This window comes from Pipistrellus hanaki (assembly GCF_964339955.1).
Source record: "Pipistrellus hanaki genome assembly, chromosome: 7".
In the NCBI taxonomy this organism is placed as follows: domain Eukaryota; kingdom Metazoa; phylum Chordata; class Mammalia; order Chiroptera; family Vespertilionidae; genus Pipistrellus; species Pipistrellus hanaki.
The window spans coordinates 87394202-87419090 of record NC_140509.1 but is presented as its reverse complement, the minus strand read 5'-3'; the positions used below and the strand labels follow the sequence as shown (position 1 = coordinate 87419090).

Sequence of the window (24889 nt, the reverse complement as noted above, 5' to 3'; positions counted from 1 at the left end):
GCAGAGGACCTGGAGGGGGAGGGACAGAATGTTTGGCTGTCTCCTTGGTAACCAGCGCAGCCCAGCCCAGCCCAGAGCCTGTGGGAAGGAGGATGGAGGAGGACTCGGATTCTGAGTGTGAGTGCACTGAGCGCTTTCACTGTTGGGGGTGTGTGTGTTGGATGTCAGGTTGCTGGGAGGCTCGTGTCTCTGAGCTCCGTGTGGAAATGACCTTCCTGGGGGCTGCAGCTCGGCTCCGGGGTCCCAGGGTTTTGGGAGTGGGTCTGTGGGTGAGTTGCCAACACAGGAAACCTACCAACAACTCTCAGAGGAGACCAGAGGAGAGCGGTTAGGGGTGTGTGTGTGTGTGTGTATGAGTGTGTGTTTGTGTGTAAGAGTGTCTGTGTGTGTGTGTATGAGTGTGTAAGAGTGTCTCTGTGTGTGTGTATGAGTGTGTGTGTAAGAGTGTGTGTGTGTAAGTATGTGTGTGTGTGTGAGTGTGTATGATTGTACATATGAGTGTGTGTATGAGTGTGTGTGTGAGTGTGTGTAAGAGTGTGTATTTGTGTGTAAGTGTGTGTGAGTGTGTATCTCCTTGGAAGGCGGGGTGTGGGAGGTTTGGGAAGTGGCCTGCTGGCTCTGAGGTGGAGGGGCCGTGAGTCTGGAGAAGGGGTTCCCCCAAGGAGCTCGGTCACCCCCACCAACAGCGGGCGGGGCGGTCCGCTCCCACAACAGTAGGATCTGGGCGATGCCAGCAATAGGGCAGCTGGAGGCGATGGTCCGGTCCCCCAGACCTGCCAGCACCCCGCCAGGCCACCCCTTCATCTCCGGTGCCGCCTGAGCTGAGACCCAGCTCCAGCCCCCCAGGCTGCGGTTGTGACCGGGATCTGCAGCTGCTGCCATGTTCGGGGCTGTGTGTGGGGTCACTTGTCAGACGGCTATCACCCCCTCATCCCTTTGGAGCCTCGCTTCCGTGCTGAGGAGAACCCCGTGTCCTGCTTCAGGGCCAGAGCTGGCCTGGCAAATGGGTTCAATGTTGTCCTCGCAGCCGAGCGCTTCCCCCCTCCTCCCCCTCCTCCTCCCCCTCCTCCCCCTCCTCCCCCTCCTCTCCCTCCTTCTCCTCTCCCTCCTCCTCCTCCTCTTCCCCCCCCTCCTCCCCCTCCTCCTCCCCCTCCTCCCCCTCCTCCTCCCCCTCCTCCTCCTCCCCCTCCTCCTCCCTCCTCCTCCTCCTCCTCCTCCTCTTCCCCCCCCTCCTCCCCCTCCTCCTCCTCCTCCTCCCCCTCCTCCCTCTCCTCCCCCTCCTCCTCCTCCCCCCTCCCCCTCTCTCCCTCCTCCTCCTCCTCCCCTCCTCCTCCTCTTCCCCCCCCTCCCCCTCCTCCTCCCCTCCTCCCCCTCCTCCCTCTCCTCCCCCTCCTCCCCTCTCCTCCCCCTCCTCCCCTCCTCTCCCCCCTCCTCCTCCTCCTCTCCCCCCCCTCCTCCTCCTCCCCCCTCCTCCCTCTCCTCTCCCTCCTTCTCCTCTCCCTCCTCCTCTCTCTCCTCCTCCCCCTCTTCCCCTCCTCCCCCTCCTCCCCCTCCTCCTCCTCCTCCCCCTCCTCCCCCCTCCCCCTCCTCCCCCCCTCCCCCTCCTCCCCCTCCTCCCCCTCCTCCTCCTCCTCTTCCCCCCTCCTCCCCCTCCCCCCTCCCCCTCTTCCCCTCCTCCTCCCCCTCCTCCCCCTCCTCCCCCTCCTCCCCCTCCTCCCTCTCCTCTCCCTCCTTCTCCTCTCCCTCCTCCTCCTCCTCTTCCCCCCCCTCCTCCCCTCCCCCCTCCCCCTCTTCCCCCTCCTCCTCCCCCTCCTCCCGGGCTCGGGCGCAGCCTCGGGCAGCGGGCAGCTGCGGTCCTGGCAGCCAGTGGCAGGAGCCCTCTCCCTGCGCAGCGGGCCAGCCATGGAGACGCCCGGCGGCCAGGAGAGTGGACGTGCTGTGGAACCTCAGGAGCCTCCTGCAGAGGCTGGAGAAAGGCCAGCACCGTGACATCGCCCTCTACACCACCGGACACCTGAACCACGACAACCTCTACCGGCCCCCCGAGAAGATCGTGTGCCACTGGCGCAACGCCCGCCGGCCCCTGGTGCCCAGGCGCGCGGCCAGCCCGGCGGACCGGGCGGCGGCCATGAAGGAGGCGCTGGCCCGCTTCGCCCTGCACACGGCGCTGCGGCCCAGCGAGGCCCCGGGCACCCCGCTCTTCCGGTACCTGCACCCGGCGGGCGCCGCGGCCCCCGCGGAGGAGGAGGAGCAGCTGGGCCCGCCGCGCCCGCGGGAGGAGCTCACCTGGCCGGAGGTGCGGGTGCTGCAGCCCCAGGCCGCGCGGTCCAGCCGCCAGTGCGCGCTGCCCCCGGGCCCCGACCGCTACCGCCGCCTCACCGCCTACCTGGCCGGCCTCACCCGCGCCGACCGGCTCGCCAAGTTCCTGCACTTCCAGCGCCGCGTGCTGGCCACGCAGGACCTCCGCCAGCCGGCCTTCACCAGCGCCCGGGCCGCCCGGCGCCACGAGAGGAAGTTGGAGCAGGTGAGGGGGCGGGGGCACCCCCAGCAGTGTGACCGCTGCCGTCCCGGGACATCACCGCATGGAGACGGTGACTGACAGGCAGGGTGGGGGGGCGGCTGACAGGCAGGGTGGGGGGGCGGCTGACAGGCAGGGTGAGGGTGACTGACAGGCAGGGTGGGGGGGTGACTGACAGGCAGGGTGAGGGGTGGCTGACAGGCAGGGTGCGGGGGCGGCTGACAGGCAGGGTGAGGGGTGACTGACAGGCAGGGTGCGGGGGCGGCTGACAGGCAGGGTGAGGGGTGACTGACAGGCAGGGTGTGGGGGCGGCTGACAGGCAGGGTGGGGGGCGGCTGACAGGCAGGGTGGGGGGGAGGCAGGGTGGGGGGGCGGCTGACAGGCAGGGTGGGGGGGCGGCTGACAGGCAGGGTGAGGGGTGACTGACAGGCAGGGTGGGGGGTGACTGACAGGCAGGGTGAGGGGTGGCTGACAGGCAGGGTGCGGGGGCGGCTGACAGGCAGGGTGAGGGGTGACTGACAGGCAGGGTGCGGGGGCGGGCTGACAGGCAGGGTGAGGGGTGACTGACAGGCAGGGTGCGGGGGCGGCTGACAGGCAGGGTGGGGGGGCGGCTGACAGGCAGGGTGGGGGGGAGGCAGGGTGGGGGGGCGGCTGACAGGCAGGGTGAGGGGGTGACTCACAGGCAGGTGACAGGTAACGGAAGGTTCTCAGCTCCGGTTAGAGGGCGTCAGGTGCACCATAGTGTGTCCCTGGCTGATCCTTGAATGTGGGAGCTGTCAGTCACCCTCCGATGGAAGCCCGGCTCTGATTCCTCTGACCAGCCCCAGAGGTGGCCGGAGGGGAGCAGGAGGCCTGAGGGGCCGGAGGGGAGGGGAGGGAAAGGGAGGGGAGCAGGAGGCCTCAGCGGCGGTCGGGAGGCGGGGGGAGGTGGGCAGAGGTGCTAAGTGCCTGCTTCCCAGGAGCTCCAGGCGGTGTGCGAGTGTGACCCGCAGGAGCTGCACCGGCTGGAGGTGTGCAGCCGGGCCTTCGAGGACATCTGCAGCAGCTCCCTGCTGTTCGGCGGCATCCTGAGAGAGGTGAAGGTGAGGACACTCACCCCCTTCATGGCGGGAATCGGGGTCCGCTAGCTCCGCCCGAGCCCGTCTCTCCCTGGAGCGCCCCCTCCATGTGGCTGTGAACACACGTGCCCTGTGACCCTTCAGGGGGGCCTGGGTAAGCCTGCTGGGCCCGGGCGTGTGCCCGCGGTGGCGAGGCCGCGCGGAGGTGGGTGCCACAGCCGCCGCCTCCAGGCCGTTAGGGCACTGAGTGCCTAACGCAGCCCTGGGTGCCCACCCCGGCCGGCAGGGCACGGCCCGCCCGGGGAGCTGGCCGCCCGCTGGCCAGCCGGACCCACCCAGGGGCTTCCGTGTGGAGGAGGTCGCGCGTGGACGCCTGCAGACAGTCTATGACCCTGTCCTAAGGGGACTGATGGCTCACACTCAAATAGGCTGCACGGATGGTGAGGGCGTGTGCAGTCAGTGTGTGCCTTGTTTGGTAGAACGCTAAAATGCTTGGTATTTTCTACAAATAACCTCCATGTTACTTGTACCTGCAAAACCTGCACGTTGTGCTGTGAGCTCAGAGCAGCCTCGCTCCTCCCGCTCCGTGTAGGATGAATACGAGCTCTACATGGCCATCCTGCTGAGCGCGCAGCCCACGGCCAAGTTCCAGGTAAGCTCCCCACGCAGTGCCGCCCGGAGCCCATTTCTGCCTCGTTCACCAGCAGCGGGAACACCTGGAACCCGAGAAGACCCGTCCGTGCCTATTCTATGTAATACCGGTTTCAGGGAAAAGGGAGGGGGGAAACATCAATACTGCACGCCCCCCGCGGGGGATCAGGTCTGCAACCGGGCCTGTGCCCTGCCCGGGAATCAAACCCGGACCCCGAGCCCCGCCTGCTGGGCCCATCTCCCCTGGAACTGATGTCAGGGCTCAGGGCAGCCCGGTTGCTCTGGACCAGCCAGGAAAGGGACACCCTCCCGTGTGTCGCGCAGACGCTGATGGAGGAGGCCCGGGGGCTGGCGAGCAGCTCGGTGAAGACGGCGGACGTCACCCAGGCCCGCGAGGAGCTGAGGGCGCTCGTGGCGGCCACCAACGCGGCCCTGGAGCGCAACGACAGGTGAGGCCGTGCCGCTCCCCGCGGGCTCTCACCGCTTACAGTGCGCACACACGCGACACACGTGTCATCACCATAGTTCATAGTGTCCACACACGTGACATGTGTTGCTATCAGTTTACAGTGCTCACACACGTGACACACGCGTCACCGCCATAGTTTATAGTGTCCACACGTGACATGTGTTATCATGGTTTACAGTGTTCACACATGTGACACACATGTTACCATCGTTTAGTATTCACACACGTGACACACGTGTTACCATCATCTTTTACAGTGTTTACACACGCGACACGTAGGTTACTCCTACAGTTTACACATGTGACTCAGAGTTTATAGTGTTTACACATGTGACATTTACACTACACTCACATTTCACACTGTCAACACACATGACATGCATGTCACCCTCATGGTTTACACATGCGACACATGTTCTCACAGCTCACACACACGACACATGTCACACTGTCACACGTGACATGCGCTACTCTCACAGTTTACAGTGTGTGACACGTTACTCACATAGTTTTATAGTACCACACATGCGACACATATATGTTACTCTCACCGTTACACACATGACACATTACCCTCACTGTTTACATTCTTTACACACATGACACGCACATTCTCTCACTGTTTACAGTGTCCACAGCACATGGCTGGTGTATGTTACGTCCGTCCTGCATCCCCGGGGGGACAGGGCCTCTTCACAAGCCGCCCCGAGCGCCCAGGACCCCGAGGGCTGGCCTGGCCCGGGAGGGGTGTCCTGCGGCTCTCAGTCTCCTCTGGGGCCCGAGGAGGCCGTGGATGGGCGAGAGCGGCCAAGGCAGTCGCCCTGATGGACCCGACGGTGTCTTTAACCTGAAACACCTCTGGAGCTAGTCTTCCTGAGGAAATGACTCGTAAATGACTTTAAAAAATAGGCAGATCCGACTCCCAGAATTCCCTCAGGAAAACAAAACAGGAAACAGAGAAACTCAACACACCAGGGCGTCAGGGACGGGAGACAGCAGCCTTTCGGAAGCCAGAATCCCTGCAAACACAGCCAGCGCCCGGCCCGAGGCATAAAACCATCGCACAACGCTCTCTGGTGTCCTCAGCGGTGGGCACACGCTCACCCCAAACGCCCCTTTTGTGGCAAATAAAAAAGATCAGTGTTTATTTCTCAGTTTTAAAAAGGACATGAAGTAGGAGAAGGCAGAGGGCAGGGAGGGCTCTCACCACCCTGTGTTGTCATCGCCGCAGGCTCAGGGGCGAGCTGGCGGAGGAGCAGCGGCAGCTGCAGTGTGCGCAGGAGCGGGCAGGTGAGCCCCATGTCCTCTTCCCAGCGCGCCCCCGACCTCCCTGCAGGTCCCCCGTCCTCCCTGCAGGTCCCCCTCCTCCCTGCAGGTCCCCCTCCTCCCTGCAGGTCCCCCTCCTCCCTGCAGGTCCCCCTCCTCCCTGCAGGTCCCCCTCCTCCCTGCAGGTCCCCCCTCCTCTCTGCAGGTCCCCCCTTCTCCCTGCAGGTCCCCCCTCCTCTCTGCAGGTCCCCCCTCCTCCCTGCAGGTCCCCCCTCCTCCCTGCAGGTCCCCCCTCCTCTCTGCAGGTCCCCTGTCCTGGCCCGCTCTCCAGGGTCTCCCGCCGTTCCTCATGTCAAAGGGTATTTTTTTTTGTTTTTCAGAGAAGTGATCACATTTTACTAATTTTCCCATCAAGTTCTTTAGAAACACAGTGAGTTTAATTTTATTCGAAGTGTCTTTTTAAATATATTTTTACTGATTCCAGAGAGAACTAGAAACATCAGTGATGAGAGAATCAGTGATCAGCTGCCTCCTGCATACCCCCTGCTGGGGATGGAGCCTGGGACCCGGGCCTGTGCCCTCTCCGGGAATGGAGCTGTGACCTCCTGGCTCACAGGGGCCGCGCAGCCGCGGAGCCTGCGGCGGCGTGGGGGAGGCGTGTAGCTGAGACCCTCGGACACGGGCCGGGTGACCGGGAGCCTCTGTCAGGGTGCAGATGCCCCCCGCTCCCGGGCTCTGGCAGCTGGGCTGGCTCCTGTCCCCGGACACGGAACCTGGCCCGTTTCTTCTTCTCTGAGCTTGTGTGGGTTCTGGGGCTCAGTGGGACCTTGTGAAGAGAGCCAGGTCAGGTTTCACCAAGACACTGGGAACCCATTGTTTCACCTTCTGTCTGTCTATCTGTCTGTCTGTCCCCCAGGGCAATGCTTCCCCTGCTTCAGTCTGTCGGTCTGTCCCCCAGGGCAGTGCTTCCCCTGCTGTCTGTCTGTCTGTCTGTCCCCCAGGGCAGTGCTTCCCCTGCTGTCTGTCTGTCGGTCTGTCCCCCAGGGCAGTGCTTCCCCTGCTGTCTGTCTGTCGGTCTGTCCCCCAGGGCAGTGCTTCCCCTGCTGTCTGTCTGTCTGTCTGTCCCCCAGGGCAGTGCTTCCCCTGCTGTCTGTCTGTCGGTCTGTCCCCCAGGGCAGTGCTTCCCCTGCTGTCTGTCGGTCTGTCCCCCAGGGCAGTGCTTCCCCTGCTGTCTGTCTGTCGGTCTGTCCCCCAGGGCAGTGCTTCCCCTGCTGTCTGTCTGTCGGTCTGTCCCCCAGGGCAGTGCTTCCCCTGCTGTCTGTCTGTCGGTCTGTCCCCCAGGGCAGTGCTTCCCCTGCTGTCTGTCTGTCGGTCTGTCCCCCAGGGCAGTGCTTCCCCTGCTGTCTGTCTGTCGGTCTGTCCCCCAGGGCAGTGCTTCCCCTGCTGTCTGTCTGTCTGTCTGTCCCCCAGGGCAGTGCTTCCCCTGCTGTCTGTCTGTCTGTCTGTCCCCCAGGGCAGTGCTTCCCCTGCTGTCTGTCTGTCTGTCTGTCCCCCAGGGCAGTGCTTCCCCTGCTGTCTGTCTGTCTGTCTGTCCCCCAGGGCAGTGCTTCCCCTGCTGTCTGTCTGTCTGTCTGTCCCCCAGGGCAGTGCTTCCCCTGCTGTCTGTCTGTCTGTCTGTCCCCCAGGGCAGTGCTTCCCCTGCTGTCTGTCTGTCTGTCTGTCCCCCAGGGCAGTGCTTCCCCTGCTGTCTGTCTGTCTGTCTGTCCCCCAGGGCAGTGCTTCCCCTGCTGTCTGTCTGTCTGTCTGTCCCCCAGGGCAGTGCTTCCCCTGCTGTCTGTCTGTCTGTCTGTCCCCCAGGGCAGTGCTTCCCCTGCTGTCTGTCTGTCTGTCTGTCCCCCAGGGCAGTGCTTCCCCTGCTGTCTGTCTGTCTGTCTGTCCCCCAGGGCAGTGCTTCCCCTGCTGTCTGTCTGTCTGTCTGTCCCCCAGGGCAGTGCTTCCCCTGCTGTCTGTCTGTCTGTCTGTCCCCCAGGGCAGTGCTTCCCCTGCTGTCTGTCTGTCTGTCTGTCCCCCAGGGCAGTGCTTCCCCTGCTGTCTGTCTGTCTGTCTGTCCCCCAGGGCAGTGCTTCCCCTGCTGTCTGTCTGTCGGTCTGTCCCCCAGGGCAGTGCTTCCCCTGCTGTCTGTCTGTCTGTCCCCCAGGGCAGTGCTTCCCCTGCTGTCTGTCTGTCTGTCTGTCCCCCAGGGCAGTGCTTCCCCTGCTGTCTGTCTGTCTGTCTGTCCCCCAGGGCAGTGCTTCCCCTGCTGTCTGTCTGTCGGTCTGTCCCCCAGGGCAGTGCTTCCCCTGCTGTCCGTCTGTCTGTCCCCCAGGGCAGTGCTTCCCCTGCTGTCTGTCTGTCTGTCCCCCAGGGCAGTGCTTCCCCTGCTGTCTGTCTGTCTGTCTGTCCCCCAGGGCAGTGCTTCCCCTGCTGTCTGTCTGTCTGTCTGTCCCCCAGGGCAGTGCTTCCCCTGCTGTCTGTCTGTCTGTCTGTCCCCCAGGGCAGTGCTTCCCCTGCTGTCTGTCTGTCGGTCTGTCCCCCAGGGCAGTGCTTCCCCTGCTGTCTGTCTGTCGGTCTGTCCCCCAGGGCAGTGCTTCCCCTGCTGTCTGTCTGTCTGTCTGTCCCCCAGGGCAGTGCTTCCCCTGCTGTCTGTCTGTCTGTCTGTCCCCCAGGGCAGTGCTTCCCCTGCTGTCTGTCTGTCTGTCTGTCCCCCAGGGCAGTGCTTCCCCTGCTGTCTGTCTGTCGGTCTGTCCCCCAGGGCAGTGCTTCCCCTGCTGTCTGTCTGTCGGTCTGTCCCCCAGGGCAGTGCTTCCCCTGCTGTCAGTCTGTCTGTCTGTCCCCCAGGGCAGTGCTTCCCCTGCTGTCTGTCTGTCTGTCTGTCCCCCAGGGCAGTGCTTCCCTGCTGTCTGTCTGTCTGTCGGTCTGTCCCCCAGGGCAGTGCTTCCCCTGCTGTCTGTCTGTCGGTCTGTCCCCCAGGGCAGTGCTTCCCCTGCTGTCTGTCTGTCGGTCTGTCCCCCAGGGCAGTGCTTCCCCTGCTGTCTGTCTGTCTGTCTGTCCCCCAGGGCAGTGCTTCCCCTGCTGTCTGTCTGTCTGTCTGTCCCCCAGGGCAGTGCTTCCCCTGCTGTCTGTCTGTCTGTCGGTCTGTCCCCCAGGGCAGTGCTTCCCCTGCTGTCTGTCTGTCGGTCTGTCCCCCAGGGCAGTGCTTCCCCTGCTGTCTGTCTGTCGGTCTGTCCCCCAGGGCAGTGCTTCCCCTGCTGTCTGTCTGTCTGTCTGTCCCCCAGGGCAGTGCTTCCCCTGCTGTCTGTCTGTCTGTCTGTCCCCCAGGGCAGTGCTTCCCCTGCTGTCTGTCTGTCGGTCTGTCCCCCAGGGCAGTGCTTCCCCTGCTGTCTGTCTGTCTGTCTGTCCCCCAGGGCAGTGCTTCCCCTGCTGTCTGTCTGTCGGTCTGTCCCCCAGGGCAGTGCTTCCCCTGCTGTCTGTCTGTCGGTCTGTCCCCCAGGGCAGTGCTTCCCCTGCTGTCTGTCTGTCTGTCTGTCCCCCAGGGCAGTGCTTCCCCTGCTGTCTGTCTGTCTGTCTGTCCCCCAGGGCAGTGCTTCCCCTGCTGTCTGTCTGTCTGTCTGTCCCCCAGGGCAGTGCTTCCCCTGCTGTCTGTCTGTCTGTCTGTCCCCCAGGGCAGTGCTTCCCCTGCTGTCTGTCTGTCTGTCTGTCCCCCAGGGCAGTGCTTCCCCTGCTGTCTGTCTGTCTGTCTGTCCCCCAGGGCAGTGCTTCCCCTGCTGTCTGTCTGTCGGTCTGTCCCCCAGGGCAGTGCTTCCCCTGCTGTCTGTCTGTCTGTCTGTCCCCCAGGGCAGTGCTTCCCCTGCTGTCTGTCTGTCGGTCTGTCCCCCAGGGCAGTGCTTCCCCTGCTGTCTGTCTGTCGGTCTGTCCCCCAGGGCAGTGCTTCCCCTGCTGTCTGTCTGTCTGTCTGTCCCCCAGGGCAGTGCTTCCCCTGCTGTCTGTCTGTCTGTCTGTCCCCCAGGGCAGTGCTTCCCCTGCTGTCTGTCTGTCTGTCTGTCCCCCAGGGCAGTGCTTCCCCTGCTGTCTGTCTGTCGGTCTGTCCCCCAGGGCAGTGCTTCCCCTGCTGTCTGTCTGTCTGTCTGTCCCCCAGGGCAGTGCTTCCCCTGCTGTCTGTCTGTCTGTCTGTCCCCCAGGGCAGTGCTTCCCCTGCTGTCTGTCTGTCGGTCTGTCCCCCAGGGCAGTGCTTCCCCTGCTGTCTGTCTGTCTGTCTGTCCCCCAGGGCAGTGCTTCCCCTGCTGTCTGTCTGTCTGTCTGTCCCCCAGGGCAGTGCTTCCCCTGCTGTCTGTCTGTCGGTCTGTCCCCCAGGGCAGTGCTTCCCCTGCTGTCTGTCTGTCTGTCTGTCCCCCAGGGCAGTGCTTCCCCTGCTGTCTGTCTGTCGGTCTGTCCCCCAGGGCAGTGCTTCCCCTGCTGTCTGTCTGTCTGTCTGTCCCCCAGGGCAGTGCTTCCCCTGCTGTCGGTCTGTCCCCCAGGGCAGTGCTTCCCCTGCTGTCTGTCTGTCTGTCTGTCTGTCCCCCAGGGCAGTGCTTCCCCTGCTGTCTGTCTGTCGGTCTGTCCCCCAGGGCAGTGCTTCCCCTGCTGTCTGTCTGTCGGTCTGTCCCCCTTTCCTAGTATCCTCTCTCGATGTTACGCCCTGTGCTCAGCCCGCCCCACGGGGTAACCTTTTTAGTGACAGCGCCAGGTCCCGCTCCTCTTTCGCTTGCTTAACTCCTGTCTGCCTGTCTAGTCTCAGTGTGGTCACTCCCCTCTGGCTAAGACCCTCTGTGTTTCCCCACGCGGTCTTAGCTGCCCACATGAGCCACTCAAGAAGCATTCCTCAATCCCATAATGTTTGTTGGCGTGCTTGGAGTTTGGGCTACATTACAACTTATAGCTGTAACACATTAGCGATGTAAGACATAATGTTGTTAATAATACATAATACTATCTCTAAGGGCCATGCTGTTAAACACAGTAACGCTTTGCTTTTAAAAAAACATCTCCAGAATCTTCTGAGAAAGAAGTAAGGAGCGAGGGGGAGGAGCAGCTCACGCTCATCGACAAGGTGGAGAGGAAGAGATGCGAAGTCCTCCAGAAGCTGGACGAGATCCGAGATCTGGAGCGAGAAATGAAAACCGCTCTGGTCCACACGGGGACTTTACAAGTCATAGAGAGCAGGGTCAAGAGCATCGAGGTAGGGGACCGACCGATTCCCATGTCTGCATTGTTCTTCCTCCTGCCGACCAAAGCAAACACGTGAAGTGATCTCATTTGCAACAGGATAAACAATTACATGACATTGGTGCAAATATATTTTTATTGCAAAACTAGAGGCCCGGTGCACGAATTTGTGCTCAGGTGGGTCTGGCAAGCCCTTCTCCATTCGGGGCCCATCGGGGCCAGGCTGGCTGGGGAGAGGGGCTGCGGGAGGTTGGCTGGCTGTCCCGTCTCCCGCAGTGCACGGCATAGGGACTGGTTATTCTGGTCATTCCGGTGGTTCTCGCAGCTTAAGGTCTTAAACATATAGACATTTGTAGCCAACGATGAAGAAAGGCTTAGAATGATTAAGAGATCTAAACAAATGAAACAAAATGAAGGTGACAAAAAATTACGTAGAGTTCAGTTTGGGGTCAAATCTCTTTCAAGTGTGTTGAAAATTTAGTATTTTGCATAGAAAATGCTCGTTATAGAATTAACGGTCATCATTTAGTGTCGAGTATGTACTAGGCAGTGTAAGTGTGGCTCGGAGCAGTTAGGTGGCCCGCCCACCATGAAACCAGGTAGAGGTGACAAAGTTGGGTTTAAGCCCCCTTTGGGGGTTCCAACCCCTGGAATTGCTGCGACACACAGCCTCAGAGTTAGACTTTGAGCTGGTGGCGCAGTTCTGCTGGCAGAGAGGACTGAGTGACGGCCACTGGAGAGTCCACTGAGTTAAAAGCAGTTTTTTACAACGACTGTATCAGCTTTGTTGACGAATAGTACATGATAGTCTGTTTTAAAATGCTATGGTGCCTATGTTACCTCCTCACTTTTATTTGGGCAGAATCTGACTCAATTTAACTTCTAGTTACAGAGTTTGTAATTGACATAAGAGGCCCAGTGCATGAAATTTGTGTGCTAGGGGGAGTGGGGGAGGGCAGTGTCCCTCAGCACAGCCTATACCCTCTCCAAACTGGGACCCCTTGGAAATCCCTCTCACAATCCAGGACTGTTGGCTCTCAACTGCTTGCCTGGCTGCTAGCCTGATCACCCCATAACCACTCCCCTGCCAGCCTCATCAACAACTAACTGCTCCTCTGCCAGCCCGATTGCCCCTAACTGCCCTCTCCTGCTGGCCTGGTCACCCTCAACTGCCCTCCTCTGCAGGCATGATCCTTCCCAATGCCCTTCCCTGCTGGCCATCTTTGACCATAGTGGGGTGCCCATCTTGTGTGTTGGAGTGATGGTCAATTTGCATATTACTCTTTTATTAGATAGGATGGGATTATTCTTTCTTATTGTGGTTATATATATTTTGCTAGCACCACTTTTTCTTCTTTTTAAGCAGAATATAAAATATATGGGAAGTTGGTAGTAGTTCAAACTGGCTTTGATTTCTCTCTCTTTCTCTCTTAATCATATGTTCAGATCTCCTTCTGTGTTTTCCTTTAGATTCTTCTCTTTTCTTATAAAAACTAAATAATGTCCTGAGAACAGACACTAATTTATAGTTGAAAATAAAAGTTATATCTTTACATATTATAAACATGATGCCAAAATCATATAAACTCTTTTTTCATAATTAACATCTCTTTAAATGGGTTGAATCAATGAAACAGAAGATGCTCTATAATGAATCCATATCATGAACTTATATTAGTTTTTTTTATTATTTATACTTGGCTCCTTAATTCAAACAATGGCAGATAAATAAAATTGCATGTATTGTCCTATAAGTCATTGATTTCTGGTTCTGCATATAAAATACATTGTTTCCAACCCAATGAAAAATAACTAAATGCATCATCTACAAACAATGCACCAGATACTGCTACAAACATTTAAAAATGCATTTCATTTAATTTCCAGCAGCCGTAGAGATAGTAAGAGACAGCTGCTGCTGTTAACCTCCTTTCCCGGTGAGGAAACCAAGACACAGATACGCTATGTAACATGACTCGGGGCACAGAGAGTGGGTAGAGGTGTGAGGGTTTAAACGCAGCCCACGGTCTTCATTGCATACTGTGCAGCCTGGCTGATGTAACTGCCAATCCTTTTCGAGCTGGATATCTGGTAGAGCAAGTTGTTACAACCCCTGCTCATCATTATTTGCTCACAGTTATGTTGGATATTTTAGTTCATAGCGTTAACTACATTTTTAGTCTCAATAATAGTACTCTTGGCATCTTCATTGGGTTTCCAAGGAATTTATAGATTCACTAGAGGCCCGAATTCCTGCACCGGTGAGGTCCCTCGCACTGGCCTGAGGGATGGGGCCGAAACCAGTTCTCTGACATCCCCCAAGGGGTCCCGGATTGCGAGAGGGCACAGAGCAGGTCAAGGGACCCCACCGGTGCATGATCAGGGCAGGGGAGGGACGCGGGAGGTTGGCCAGCTGGGGAGGGACCACTGGAGGGCTCCAGGGCGTGTCCAGCCTGTCTTGCTCAGTCCTGATTGGCCAGACCCCAGTTAACCTACCAGTCTGAGCATCTGCCTCCTGGTGGTCAGTGCATGTCATAGTGACTGGTCGACTGGTTGACGTATCTGGTGGTCAGTGCATGTCATAATGAGTAGTTGAGTGGCCTTAGCATATCATTAGCATATTATGCTTTGATTGGTTGAGTGGATGACTGGACAACTGGACACTTAGCATATTAGGCTTTAATTATATAGGATTTGGGGCCAGGCCACAGCTTTATAATGTTAACATTCCCATCAAGGATCATCTTATGTTAATTTTATTTTGTGCATTGCTTTTAAATATTTGTTGTTGTTTATTTTTGTGACTTTGTCATCTGTTAGTATTGTGTATGAAAACTTTAGCAAATGTTACCTTACAGTTTACACACAGTTATTGCTGGTGTGTGTGTGACTTGTTGATATTGTATTTTTATATTATATCCAGTCACCCTAACGAATTCTATTATTAGTTCTGAAAAGTGAGGGACTCTTCTATTCTGAAATTTCCCTAAAATTCTCTTGTCTTTTCCAACACCAATCTCCACCTCTTCTAGCTTATTACCTAAGGGGCCGTGCTCTGTCTATCTTACTCCATAGCCCCAGTCATGCTTTCTCATTCATCCGTTTTAAGTGGTGTGCAATTCGTATTTTTGAAACCAGAATAACAGTCTAACACATTTTGTTCCAGAAATGGGGAAACTACTTTATTATATTGTTTTATATTTATTATATTAATTTATATTATTATATTATTAACCAGGTATCTTTCTCTTATAATTATTTCCCCCTACAGACTGAAACTATAAAATTAGAAAGAGCAAATACAATTTTAAAGAAGAAAATAAATGTAAGTTTTTGTGAATCAATGCTTTTCAATAGAACCTTTTTTCTCTAGTGCCTTCTTGTACTATGTCAAAAATCAAACTAGAATACATGCATTAGCTTTCTCAATGATAACTCTCTGTTATCAATGCCAGGAATAGCTGGCTGTACAGATATTAGCTCCACATCAGAGAAGCGCAAGCTAAGGTAGTAAACAATCTTTCTGAACAGGTGAATGTGTCAGAATTTACTGCTTCTCTAACCCTCCGCACATAACCATTACTTTTAATGAGCTGACACGGTTACAGGAAATGCAATGGACTGGCATCGGACAGCTTTCAGCTTACCCTTCCCAAGTGCCTGCTAGCCATTTCCTGCGTCACAGACTACACCTCCGCTCCTGTCATGTGTGTCTGTGACACACAGTAGGAAAGCAGAGTGCCGTGTCCGATCTGGAGGCGGCAGGCTGTTTGGACGCAGTGTCATTGCCCGCGCACGTGACCGATGACTTTCCGTCTTGGCAGGACACTTACAGCCAGGTGAAGCAGGGCCTGGGGAAGAGCCTGCCGAGTGCGGAGGAGCAGCAGTAAGTCTGACGCCCGCCGTGAAAGCACTGGCACCGGCGTGCTGTCCGCCACACCGCGTGTTCACAGTGAGATCGGACCGACAGTGCTTGTGCAGTGTTCATAGCCGCGAGTCTTCACTTTCCATAGCAATGTCACTCCCTCCTATGCTTAGGGATGGTCAGCCCAAGATTTAAACCTCTGTCTCTGTATCTCTCTATCATCTATCTATCTATCTATCTATCTATATCTATATTTATATCTATATATAGTTATATCTATCATCTCTATCTGTCATCTATTTCTATCTATACCTATATATATCTATCTATCATCTATCTATTTATCATCTATCTATCTATTTATCTATCTATCTATATCTATCTCATCTACCAATCATCTATGTATCTCTATCTATCTATCTATCTATCTATCTATCTATCATCTCTATATCTATCAATATATCAATCAACCTGTCTATCTATAACCTATCTATCATCTATCTATATCTATCTATCTATCTATCTATCTATCTATCTATCTATCTCTATCATCTACCAACCATCTATCTATCTATATCTGTCATCTCTCTATTTATCTATCTATCTATTATCTATATCTATCATCTATCTATCTATCTATCTATCATCTACTCTATATCTATCTATATCAATCGACCTGTCTATCTATAACCTATCTATCATCTATCATCTATCTATATCATCTATCTGTCATCATCTATCTCATCTCTATCTACCTACCTACCTACCTACCTATCATCTATCTCTATATCTATCAGTCTATCTATCTAGCTAACTATATGTTCCTATCATCTATATAAAAATAAATTCTTTGGAAAAAGCTGAAGAGTCAAGGGTTGACTCTCATGGGCAGGATCCAGAAGGAAGGGAGACTGTGCTGTGAGTGGCTTTCCCCCCTCAATTATAGGTGCTTATGATATTAAATCTTTGGAAAACTCTGTACATCCATTGCTCTAAAGCTTTTAATTGAAAGACAAAATGCCTGGTTTATATTATCTGTCAGGTAAGTTAATACTTTATATAGTTAACGTCCTTAGAGTTTGTAATACGGCTCAAATCTTACGGTTGGGTGAGGCTGGGAGCACAGAAAACCATGGTGACTTAGATGTGAACGGGCACGTTTGTATCAACAGTCACAGGCATCTCAGATGTGGGCTGGCTCAGATGACAAACACCAGTTCTCCATCTTTCTTCCGCGTTTTCCGAGTGTGGCTCTCCTCAGAGCCTCTGGGGATGATGCTCAGGTGCTGGCCTGTGCCCTGGAGGGAGACGGGAGAGGAAGGACCGTGGGAAAGCTCCTCAGGGGCGTGTCCACTGAGGAGAAAAGCCCTCCTGCAGCCTCAGCTCAGCGCCCGCCAAGGACTCCTTGGCCGCAAAGGGTCCGGGCACAGGGAGAGGCGGGGAGGCTGGAGCGGGCCCAGGGCGCGCACAGGGTCCGGCTCCCCCACACGCAGGGGCCCCGGAGGAGAGGGCAGGCCCCTTCCATGGCGGCAGAGAGAACAAACGGGTCTGGAAGGAAATGGCGTCTGCTGGCGCCCCTCTCCGGGCTGCGGGGGCCTCTCCGGGGTCCCCCCGGGAAGGCTGACGGGAAGGGGCGCTGCGAAGACTCAGGCTGTGTCTCTGAGTGAACGTACCCCGAAACAGGTGCATGTGGACATTTTCGCTTACGCTTCATGTCCGTTCACTCATCCCTGACCTGTATTTCTCATTGTTCCAAGGAGCCTTTGGGAGTTCATTGAAGAATACGCAGGCCTGAAGGAAGCATAGCATCGCCGAGGCGGCCGGACGTGTGGGCGCCGGGCAGACGGAGGGTGTGCGCCCGAGTACACGTCCGTGAAGATGCATCTCCTTTGTCACTTTTAATTCCCAATAAAATTAGCGTGAGTCTTACTCAAGATACGGAAATAAACGCACGTGTGTAACTTTGTAAACACATTCAGAGCGCTGGTAGTTCTGAGAGTTGGTTTTGCTTTGTTGGATGGGAAAGTCCATTCTGTTATTTGACGGGAGTAAGGAATTCAGGGCTCTGCACAGAGACCGAACCTGCCGTGGCGAGCGCGGCCCCCGGGGACGGAGAGCGCGGCCCCCGGGGACGGAGAGAGGAGCCCCCAGGGATGGAGAGAGGGGCCCCCGGGGGCGGAGAGAGGGGCCCCCGGGGATGGAGAGAGGGGCCCCCGGGGATGGAGAGAGGGGCCCCGGGGACGGAGAGAGGGGCCCCCGGGGATGGAGAGAGGGGCCCCGGGGACGGAGAGAGGGGCCCCCGGGGATGGAGAGAGGGGCCCCGGGGACGGAGAGAGGGACCCCGGGGATGGAGAGAGGGGCCCCCGGGGACGGAGAGAGGGGCCCCCGGGGACGGAGAGAGGGGCCCCGGGGATGGAGAGCGCGGCCCCCGGGGATAGAGAGCGTGGCCCGCGGGGAGAAGCAGGAGACAGCAGACACCGGCTGGTCCCAGCACTGAGACCCTGGCGCAGCCCACATACACAGAAGGGGCAGGTGGGCCTGAGGGAGGCCGGGGGAGGGGGCGATTTGCAGTCAGGAGGGATGTTTTGGGGTGATGGGAATTTGTGCATGTTGGGGGGACAGTAACCTTTTGTCTACCTTGGTTGGTCAAAACTCTTGAACTGTAAACTCAATACGTGACTCAATAAGTTTGTTCAGCGAAATGGTCCTCATGAATTTTTTTAAAAAAATATTTTACTGATGTCAGAGAGGAAGCGAGAGGGATAGCGAGATAGAAACATCAGTGATGAGGAGAATCATTGACAGGCTGCCTCCTGCCGTGCCCAGACTGAGGACCAAACCTGCAACCCAGGCCTGTGCCCCGACCGGAATCGAACCTGGGACCCTTTAGTCCGCTCTGTCCACTGAGCCCCACCCGCTAGGACTCCTCATGAAATCTGACTGAGAGTTTCTAATGTGTTCCATCAACACGGGGCCCAGGTGGTGGCCCCGCCGTCTGCTCTTCTACCGTGTTTCCCTGAAAATAAGACCTCCTCCGAAAATAAGACCTACTTACAGGTTTCCTTCTGAGTGAAATATAAGGCATCCCCCCGAAAATAAGGCCCCCCTAGGCTAAACAGAGATTTGGTCCACTGATTCTGAAAGAAATGGAGACACAAGAAATTCACCAGGAAATTCAGGAATTGGATTGTTATGATGATGTTCCAGATGATGACATGATTGTCATTCAATAAATGAGTAAATTCTTGATACTGTAGGATTCAGTTTGTCTGGTTTGTGTTGACAACTACCGTACTACCGTACCGTATACAGGTAATAAATTTCCTTTATTCTCATTTAACAATCAATGTGTACCGTTTTCTTCATGGAAAAATAAGACATCCCCTGAAAATAAGACCTAGCGCATCTTTGGGAGCAAAAATTAATAAAAGACCCTGTCTTATTTTCGGGGAAACGGTAGTGCAGTTTTCTGGAACATTCTGTTCAGAATGGGGTTCCGGGCGTCCCTCTGGAGCAGGGAGCCGCTGGTGTGTGGCCACCAGGTGGCAGAGCAGCCTGCCTGGCGGCAGGTGAGCAGGGGTGCAGCTTCGCCCGCAGACATGCTCCTGACTGAGTGTTGGCCTTGGGACGGCGGCAGCCTCTGGGGGACAGGCTGCGGGGGGCTGTGGTTCACCCCCTCCTATCACCCCCCCTTCCCCCGCCCCAGTGAAGCGCGTGCGCAGAGACCTGCTGCTGAGGTGCCTTTTCAGTCACCTCAAAGGCGGCATGGGGTGCCCACACTGAGCTGGGGCAGGCCCCGCGCAGCCCCGGAGCTGCGTCACGGTGGGAACACGGAGGGCTGGCCCCCATTTGCAGGTGCCAGCCCCTGTGGGGAGGGGGCAGCAGGGGGAGGTGAGGGGGTGTAGGGGGAGGAGGGGGCACCAGAGGGGCCTGGGACCAGTTCTCCCCGGGAGTGGCTGCTGCAGAGCTGCCTCAGGAGGGATTGGTGGCAAGGCCCTGTGTGTGTGTGTGTGTATGTGTGAGCATGTGTGAATGTATGTGTATGTGTGCGTATGCGTAGGTGAGCATGTGTGAGTGTGTGTGAGTGAGTGAGTGTGTGTGTGTGTGCCTGCGCTCGGTCAGGAGCATGTGGCTTCCGCAGTGAGATGGCGAAGGGCACGCGTGTGGGGATTTGCCATTCGGAGCACGGATATAAATATCTTCAGCTCGGAGCGGAGCAGATAGAACAGAAAAGGCTCTATATTAAGCACACTAGCGGGTGCTTAAAAAGAGCATGCCCGGATGTTGCTGGTAACCATGTAAATTAGTCCAAATATTCCCGAGAGCAATTGGCAGGATGTTCAAGGCTTACACGGTGCATGGTGTTCGCAGTTTCAACTCTGCCAGTTCCCGGCCAGGGATGTGTCCTGGGAGAATAGAGCCCGGGTGCGAGTGTGGGTGGGGGTGAGGGTGAGGGTGGGGGTGAGGGTGAGGGTGAGGGTGGGGGTGAGGGTGAGGGTGAGGGTGTGGGTGAGGGTGAGGGTGTGGGTGTGGGTGAGGGTGTGGGTGTGGATGAGGGTGAGGGTGTGGGTGAGGGTGAGGGTGTGGGTGAGGGTGAGGGTGTGGGTGAGGGTGTGGGTGTGGATGAGGGTGAGGGTGTGGGTGAGGGTGAGGGTGAGGGTGAGGGTGAGGGTGAGGGTGAGGATGAGGGTGAGGGTGAGGGTGTGGGTGAGGGTGTGGGTGTGGATGAGGGTGTGGGTGTGGATGAGGGTGAGGGTGTGGGTGAGGGTGTCCCCTTGCCTAGAGCCGTGGGCGTTTGTCAATAGCGTCAGTGTCCCTCCACCTCTGACCTTTCCGGTCCAGCGTGGAGTCTGCCCCTTTTCTCAGATGTTGTATTTTTCTCACAAGGGCTTGGGCTCGGCCGTTGACACACCCTCATTTGCAGGAGGGAAGAAAAGTGGGAGAAACCAGCATTTGGGCCTTTCAAACACATACACTGATTTACCTTAACTCTTTGTGGTGAAATCATTGTGAAGTTTGAAAGGTAACACACGCTCACACTCATACACACACATGCTCACACACACACACACATTCTCACACACACTCAATGCTCACACACACATGCTCACTCCCACTCCCACACACTCACATGCTCACATGCTCACACACACACTTCAGCAGGAACAGACCCTGTGAGCCTGCGGGCAGGGGCCGGCGGAGGCTCTGGCCCGGAGGGGCCCGCCGGGCTCCTGTGCCCCCGGCTGCCGTCACCGCGGGGGGGGCGGGGGTGAGAGCCCTCCTCCCAAGCGGAGGTCCCGGGAACCGCTGTGGCCCCGGCTCCTTCGTGACCGGTGTCTTCCCGCCGGAGGCCGGGCTCGGCGGCTGTGGTGCGGCCGCCTGCGGGAATGAGGGCTGCGTTCGGGGCTGTCCGAGCGGGACAGTGGACCGGACACAGGAGGCCAGGCTGCCAGCCTCTGGGCCGGGCAGGGCGGAGGCACGTGGCAGGCAGCCGGCCTGGCTCGCTGACCGCACCCCGGGGCCCGGGCCCAGGATGCCCCTGGCAGGGCCGGGGGCCTCCCTTTGTGATGAGCCCGCTGCTGAGGTTTAACAGACACATAGCAGGTCAGTCTCCGGGATCAGAGCAAAGGCCTGTCAGACCAGGAGAGCCTCAGCCTGAGGACGCAGGCGGCCAGCAGGTGGCAGCGTCGGGCCACGCAGAGCATCTCCTGGGCGGCCTGGGGTGTGTGTGTGAGACTGTGTGTGTGTGTGTGTGACAGAGTGAGTGTGTGTGTGAGTTGTGTGTGTGTGTGTGAGTGTGTGTGTGTGACAGAGTGTGTGTGTGACAGAGTGTGTGTGTGAGTGTGTGTGTGTGTGACAGTGTGTGTGTGTGTGTGTGTGTGTGTGAGTGTGTGTGTGACAGAGTGAGTGTGTGTGTGTGAGTGTGTGTGTGACAGAGTGTGTGTGTGAGTGTGTGTGTGTGTGTGTGTGTGTGAGTGTGTGTGTGTGACAGAGTGAGTGTGTGTGTGTGTGTGTGTGTGACAGAGTGTGTGTGTGAGTGTGTGTGTGTGTGTGTGTGAGTGTGTGTGTGTGTGCAGACCAGACCGTGTCGGGTGTGTGTGAGTGTGTGTGTGTGTGTGTGTGTGCAGACCAGACCGTGTCGGGTGCACAGAGGTGAGGAAGGTTGGCAGGAGGCCACTGTGTGCTGGAGAAGCCATTGTGGGCCGCAGCGAGGACCGTCGGGAGGGGCCTGTGCAGGGCCCGCTGGTCGCCTCCGAGGGGGGAAGAGGAGGAGGAGGGGGGAGGAGGGGGCAGGAGGACAAGCGGTCACACCTGTCAGGCGCTGGAGGGCATGGCAGGGCACAGACAGCCGGTCGCCATCGGCGCCGGGCAGGTGCTGCTCGCAAGGGAGGTCTGGGTGGTGCATGTGGCCTGGCCTCTCTCTGCTGCCCACAGGCCGGTCAGGCCTGGGACACGGCCTCGCAGGCCAGGCTGGCGTGTGACTGCAGCGCCCATGGGGCTGTTCCACCGGCGCTTCTGACCCCGGCCCTGCCGTTACCGTCCCAACGGGCTCACCGATGGCCGCCGGCGGCTGGGCCATGCACCGGCCCGCCCTGAGCAGCTCAGGAGACGTTGTGTCACATGGGGTGGAGGCCACAGCGGCATCCGGAGGCTGACTGAGCTCCAAGGCGACTGTGGGGCTCCCCCAGGACTGAGGGCATCGCGCACGGGGCTGCCCCTCGCCGCCCGGGCGCCGGACTGGGGCCGGGGTGCCGAGTTCCAGGACAGCCCGAGGCCGCGTGGACTCTGGCTTCTCGCCGAGACAGGTGCTGCTCTAGTCTGTGGGGGCAGTGACGTGGGGACGGGAAGGTGAGGAAGGGGCTGGGAGGTGGCTGGGCGGGGGGCTCGGAGCCACGTGTGGGGGGACCAGCAGCGCAGCCCGCAGCGCAGCGTGGCAGCCCCCGTTCCGTGTGGCGTGGCCTTCCTGCCAGAGCGACCACCTGCTCCCCACGCCGGAGGCCCCGGGCAACTCGAGAGCCGTGTGGGGGATTTTGGCTTGGCCAATTCCACTGCCTCCAGCAGCTAAGTTCCCCAACATGGCTTCTCTGGCTCCTCACACAAACGCTCCGCCATTTGCAAATAGCTCTGACTCCACCCAGCCCCGGTGCACGCAATCACCGCTCGACCGACACTCAGCCTGGCGTTCTCCTTCTGGAAAGCTCTAGTTCTGGGCTCCTCCCCCAACGCCCCTCCCTCTCCCCCCTCTGTGGCCCCCACGCTCACTTCTCTTCTCAGAGCGTCTCTCTTGGAGCAGCTCCCTCTCTTTGGTGCACTAGGAAAGGAGAGGGATTGCCAGGGTCTCTGCTCTCCTGTGCTTCTAGAAGCTTATCCCACCACAATCCCTCAACAATCCCTTTTCCTTTCAACCCTCCCCATCTGGTCCTCTTCAAACCCCCGAGGGTGCTGGTCTCTGGACCGGCCGGGGACTCGGGCGCCTCTTGTCCTCTCTGCCCCGTCCAGGCCAGTGGGATGTGGACAGGGACCGGCCTGGAACAGGACAGTCACACGTCCTGCCTCCTGGATGTGCCACAGACACAGGCTTCCTCCCTCGGCCAGTCTTCCTTTCCGAGCGTCTTACAGTGAGAAGGAGGCTCGTTTCCAAGGCTAACCCTTCCAGCTGGCCTCTCTGTGTCCCTCAAGGCTTTTCCTCCTAATTGTTCCTTTGTCTCCCTTCTATCTCAGCACCCTTCCTCCCACTGCTCTGTGTGCTGACAGACACAGATGGCTCCCTGGAGAGTGAAGCGGCTGAGCACTGCCCTGGAATGTTGTCAAGAATCCCTCTAAGGCCAACAGAATGGCCCTTTCTGCGAAAATCCCCTTAGCAAGTCAGTGTCTTTCCTCTGGAACGGGGCAGTAGTCACGTAATTGGTTTCTTGTCTTCCTCTCATGTCCCATCCACTCCATTCCTCATGCATCAGCAGGAATGATTTATTTTAAACAAATTCGCATGTCAATTTCTGCCTAAAACCCTCCCATATGTTCCGATGGCTCTTAGAATGAACACTAGGCTTCTCACCATGTTGGGCAAGACCCGTCCACAGACGGGGGCTCTGCTTCACCACAAACCCGCTTTGTGCCCTTTAGTCCTGTGTGTCCACCGGTGCCACTCCACCTCGGTTACTGTCACACCCCGCGGGGTCTTCGTCTGCCGTAGTCACTCTGCCTACTGCTGTGATCAGATCCCACTGAGTTCTTGACACCACACTCCTTCACGCTGGCTGTTCCCTCTACCGGGATGCTCTTCCCCACCACTCAGTCTTTCAGTGTTACTAATCCTGAGCCCTCCAACTCTTGAGGAAAAAAAATTCCCCTGTTGTTTTATCTACTCAGATAGTGTTGGGAGCTACGTACCCAAGACAATCTATAAGGAAAGTTAGGTAGGGAACCAGACGGTCGTCAGCTTTGGATCAAAAGAGGTTCTCTGTGTACATATTGTTAAAATATGTACACAGATAATGATTTAATAATAAAAAAAGAGGTTCTCAAATGGGTATTCAGGCAGCAATTTTCATCACAGTCTACTCACAGCAGTGGGGGTGCGTGTTTGCGTGGAGATGGCAGTGAAAAATGAGCTCATGATATGGCGCTCATGCACAGGTGTGGCCATGGCGAAGGCGCGCTTAAAATCAGTCAGGGCCACCCCCCGTTGGAGAAAAATGCTCCGACACAGATCAAAACAGCTTTGTGCTTTGGGTAGAGGATACCAGCCACTTCCCACCACTCGAGTGCTCAGCGGCTGTGAGACTCCTTCCAACCAAGATGCTCTGGATCGAGGCACCAAAGGCCAGGCTCACAGGCGGAGGCTTAGGAGACAATAGAGAAGGAGGCATTGGGGTGAGCGAGGAGTTGAGGAATAAGAATAGAAACTATAATTTTCAGAAAGCAACAGCACTGATTGCCACTCAAGTCTGAATGAATAGCAGACGGATTCCGGGGAGACGGTTGAGGTGAAGCCGCGTGCTCGAACGAGAGTTGGAAGCAAACGCTAAGTCAGAAGGAGGGACACGGCGGGGAGGGTGGCCCCGCCCTCCTCCTCCCTCCGGGAGAAGAGAGCTCAGGAGTCTGAGCTGGTCTGCTGCTCCGCTCTCCTCCAAACTGCTCGCCTGTTGGGAGGAATGCAATTCATTCATTTGACAACCGCTTGATGGAGCACCAATTGTGCTCCAGACATCGGCTTGGCACTTGTGATTCATCGGGGAGAGAAGCAGACAAAGCTTCTTGCACTCTGGAGTTTATACTCCAGCGGAATCGGTGGAGGTTTGAAGACAGAAAGCAATAAAAACATGATAGTCTTAAGTTGTAATTTGTTATGAGATGATGAGGACTACGAGGAAAAACACATGGAAAGCAGAGCAGGGTGTGGAGATAAGAGAGAACAGTCAGGGTGAGTAGGGCTTTTAGGAACAAATCAGTAAAGTGTGCCTGTGACCCGAACATATCTTTCTCACTATTTTTCCTTTTCAGGGGCCCAACGCTTTGGGCCCAGAAGGTGGACTGACATATAACCAGGGTGGGCAGTCTGCCTCTAGCACTGCATCTGCATCTAGCACGAACATAACCAGGATGGGCAGTCTGCATCTAGCACGGGCCAGCCTGTTCTCACAGAGAAAGGAGTTCGTAGCTAATCCATCTAAAGAGACGTAGAGCTGATTACAAAAGAAGGTAATAGGAGGAATGGATGAAGTGCCAAAGGTTACCCTCCGCTGGAAACGAGCATGTTGTTGGTTTTCTGAGTGCCCCCCCCCCCCCCCCCCCCACCACCCCGTGGGAGGCTGGGAGAG

General features: G+C 57.1%; 1 protein-coding gene across 1 annotated transcript; it reads left to right on the top strand.

Annotated features, from left to right (window-relative positions):
• Nucleotides 1-92: 92 nt before the first annotated feature.
• LOC311626044 (uncharacterized protein C6orf118) lies at nucleotides 93-17044 on the top strand (the record flags this gene model as incomplete). The annotated part of the gene is made up of 10 exons (XM_084890866.1): nucleotides 93-117; nucleotides 1893-2524; nucleotides 3478-3600; nucleotides 4169-4228; nucleotides 4552-4676; nucleotides 5928-5986; nucleotides 11029-11216; nucleotides 14475-14528; nucleotides 15028-15089; nucleotides 16826-17044. The coding sequence occupies 10 exons, from the start codon at nucleotides 93-95 to the stop codon at nucleotides 16872-16874; spliced, it is 1377 nt and encodes a 458-aa protein (XP_084746992.1). The 3' UTR covers nucleotides 16875-17044.
• Nucleotides 17045-24889: the final 7845 nt, after the last annotated feature.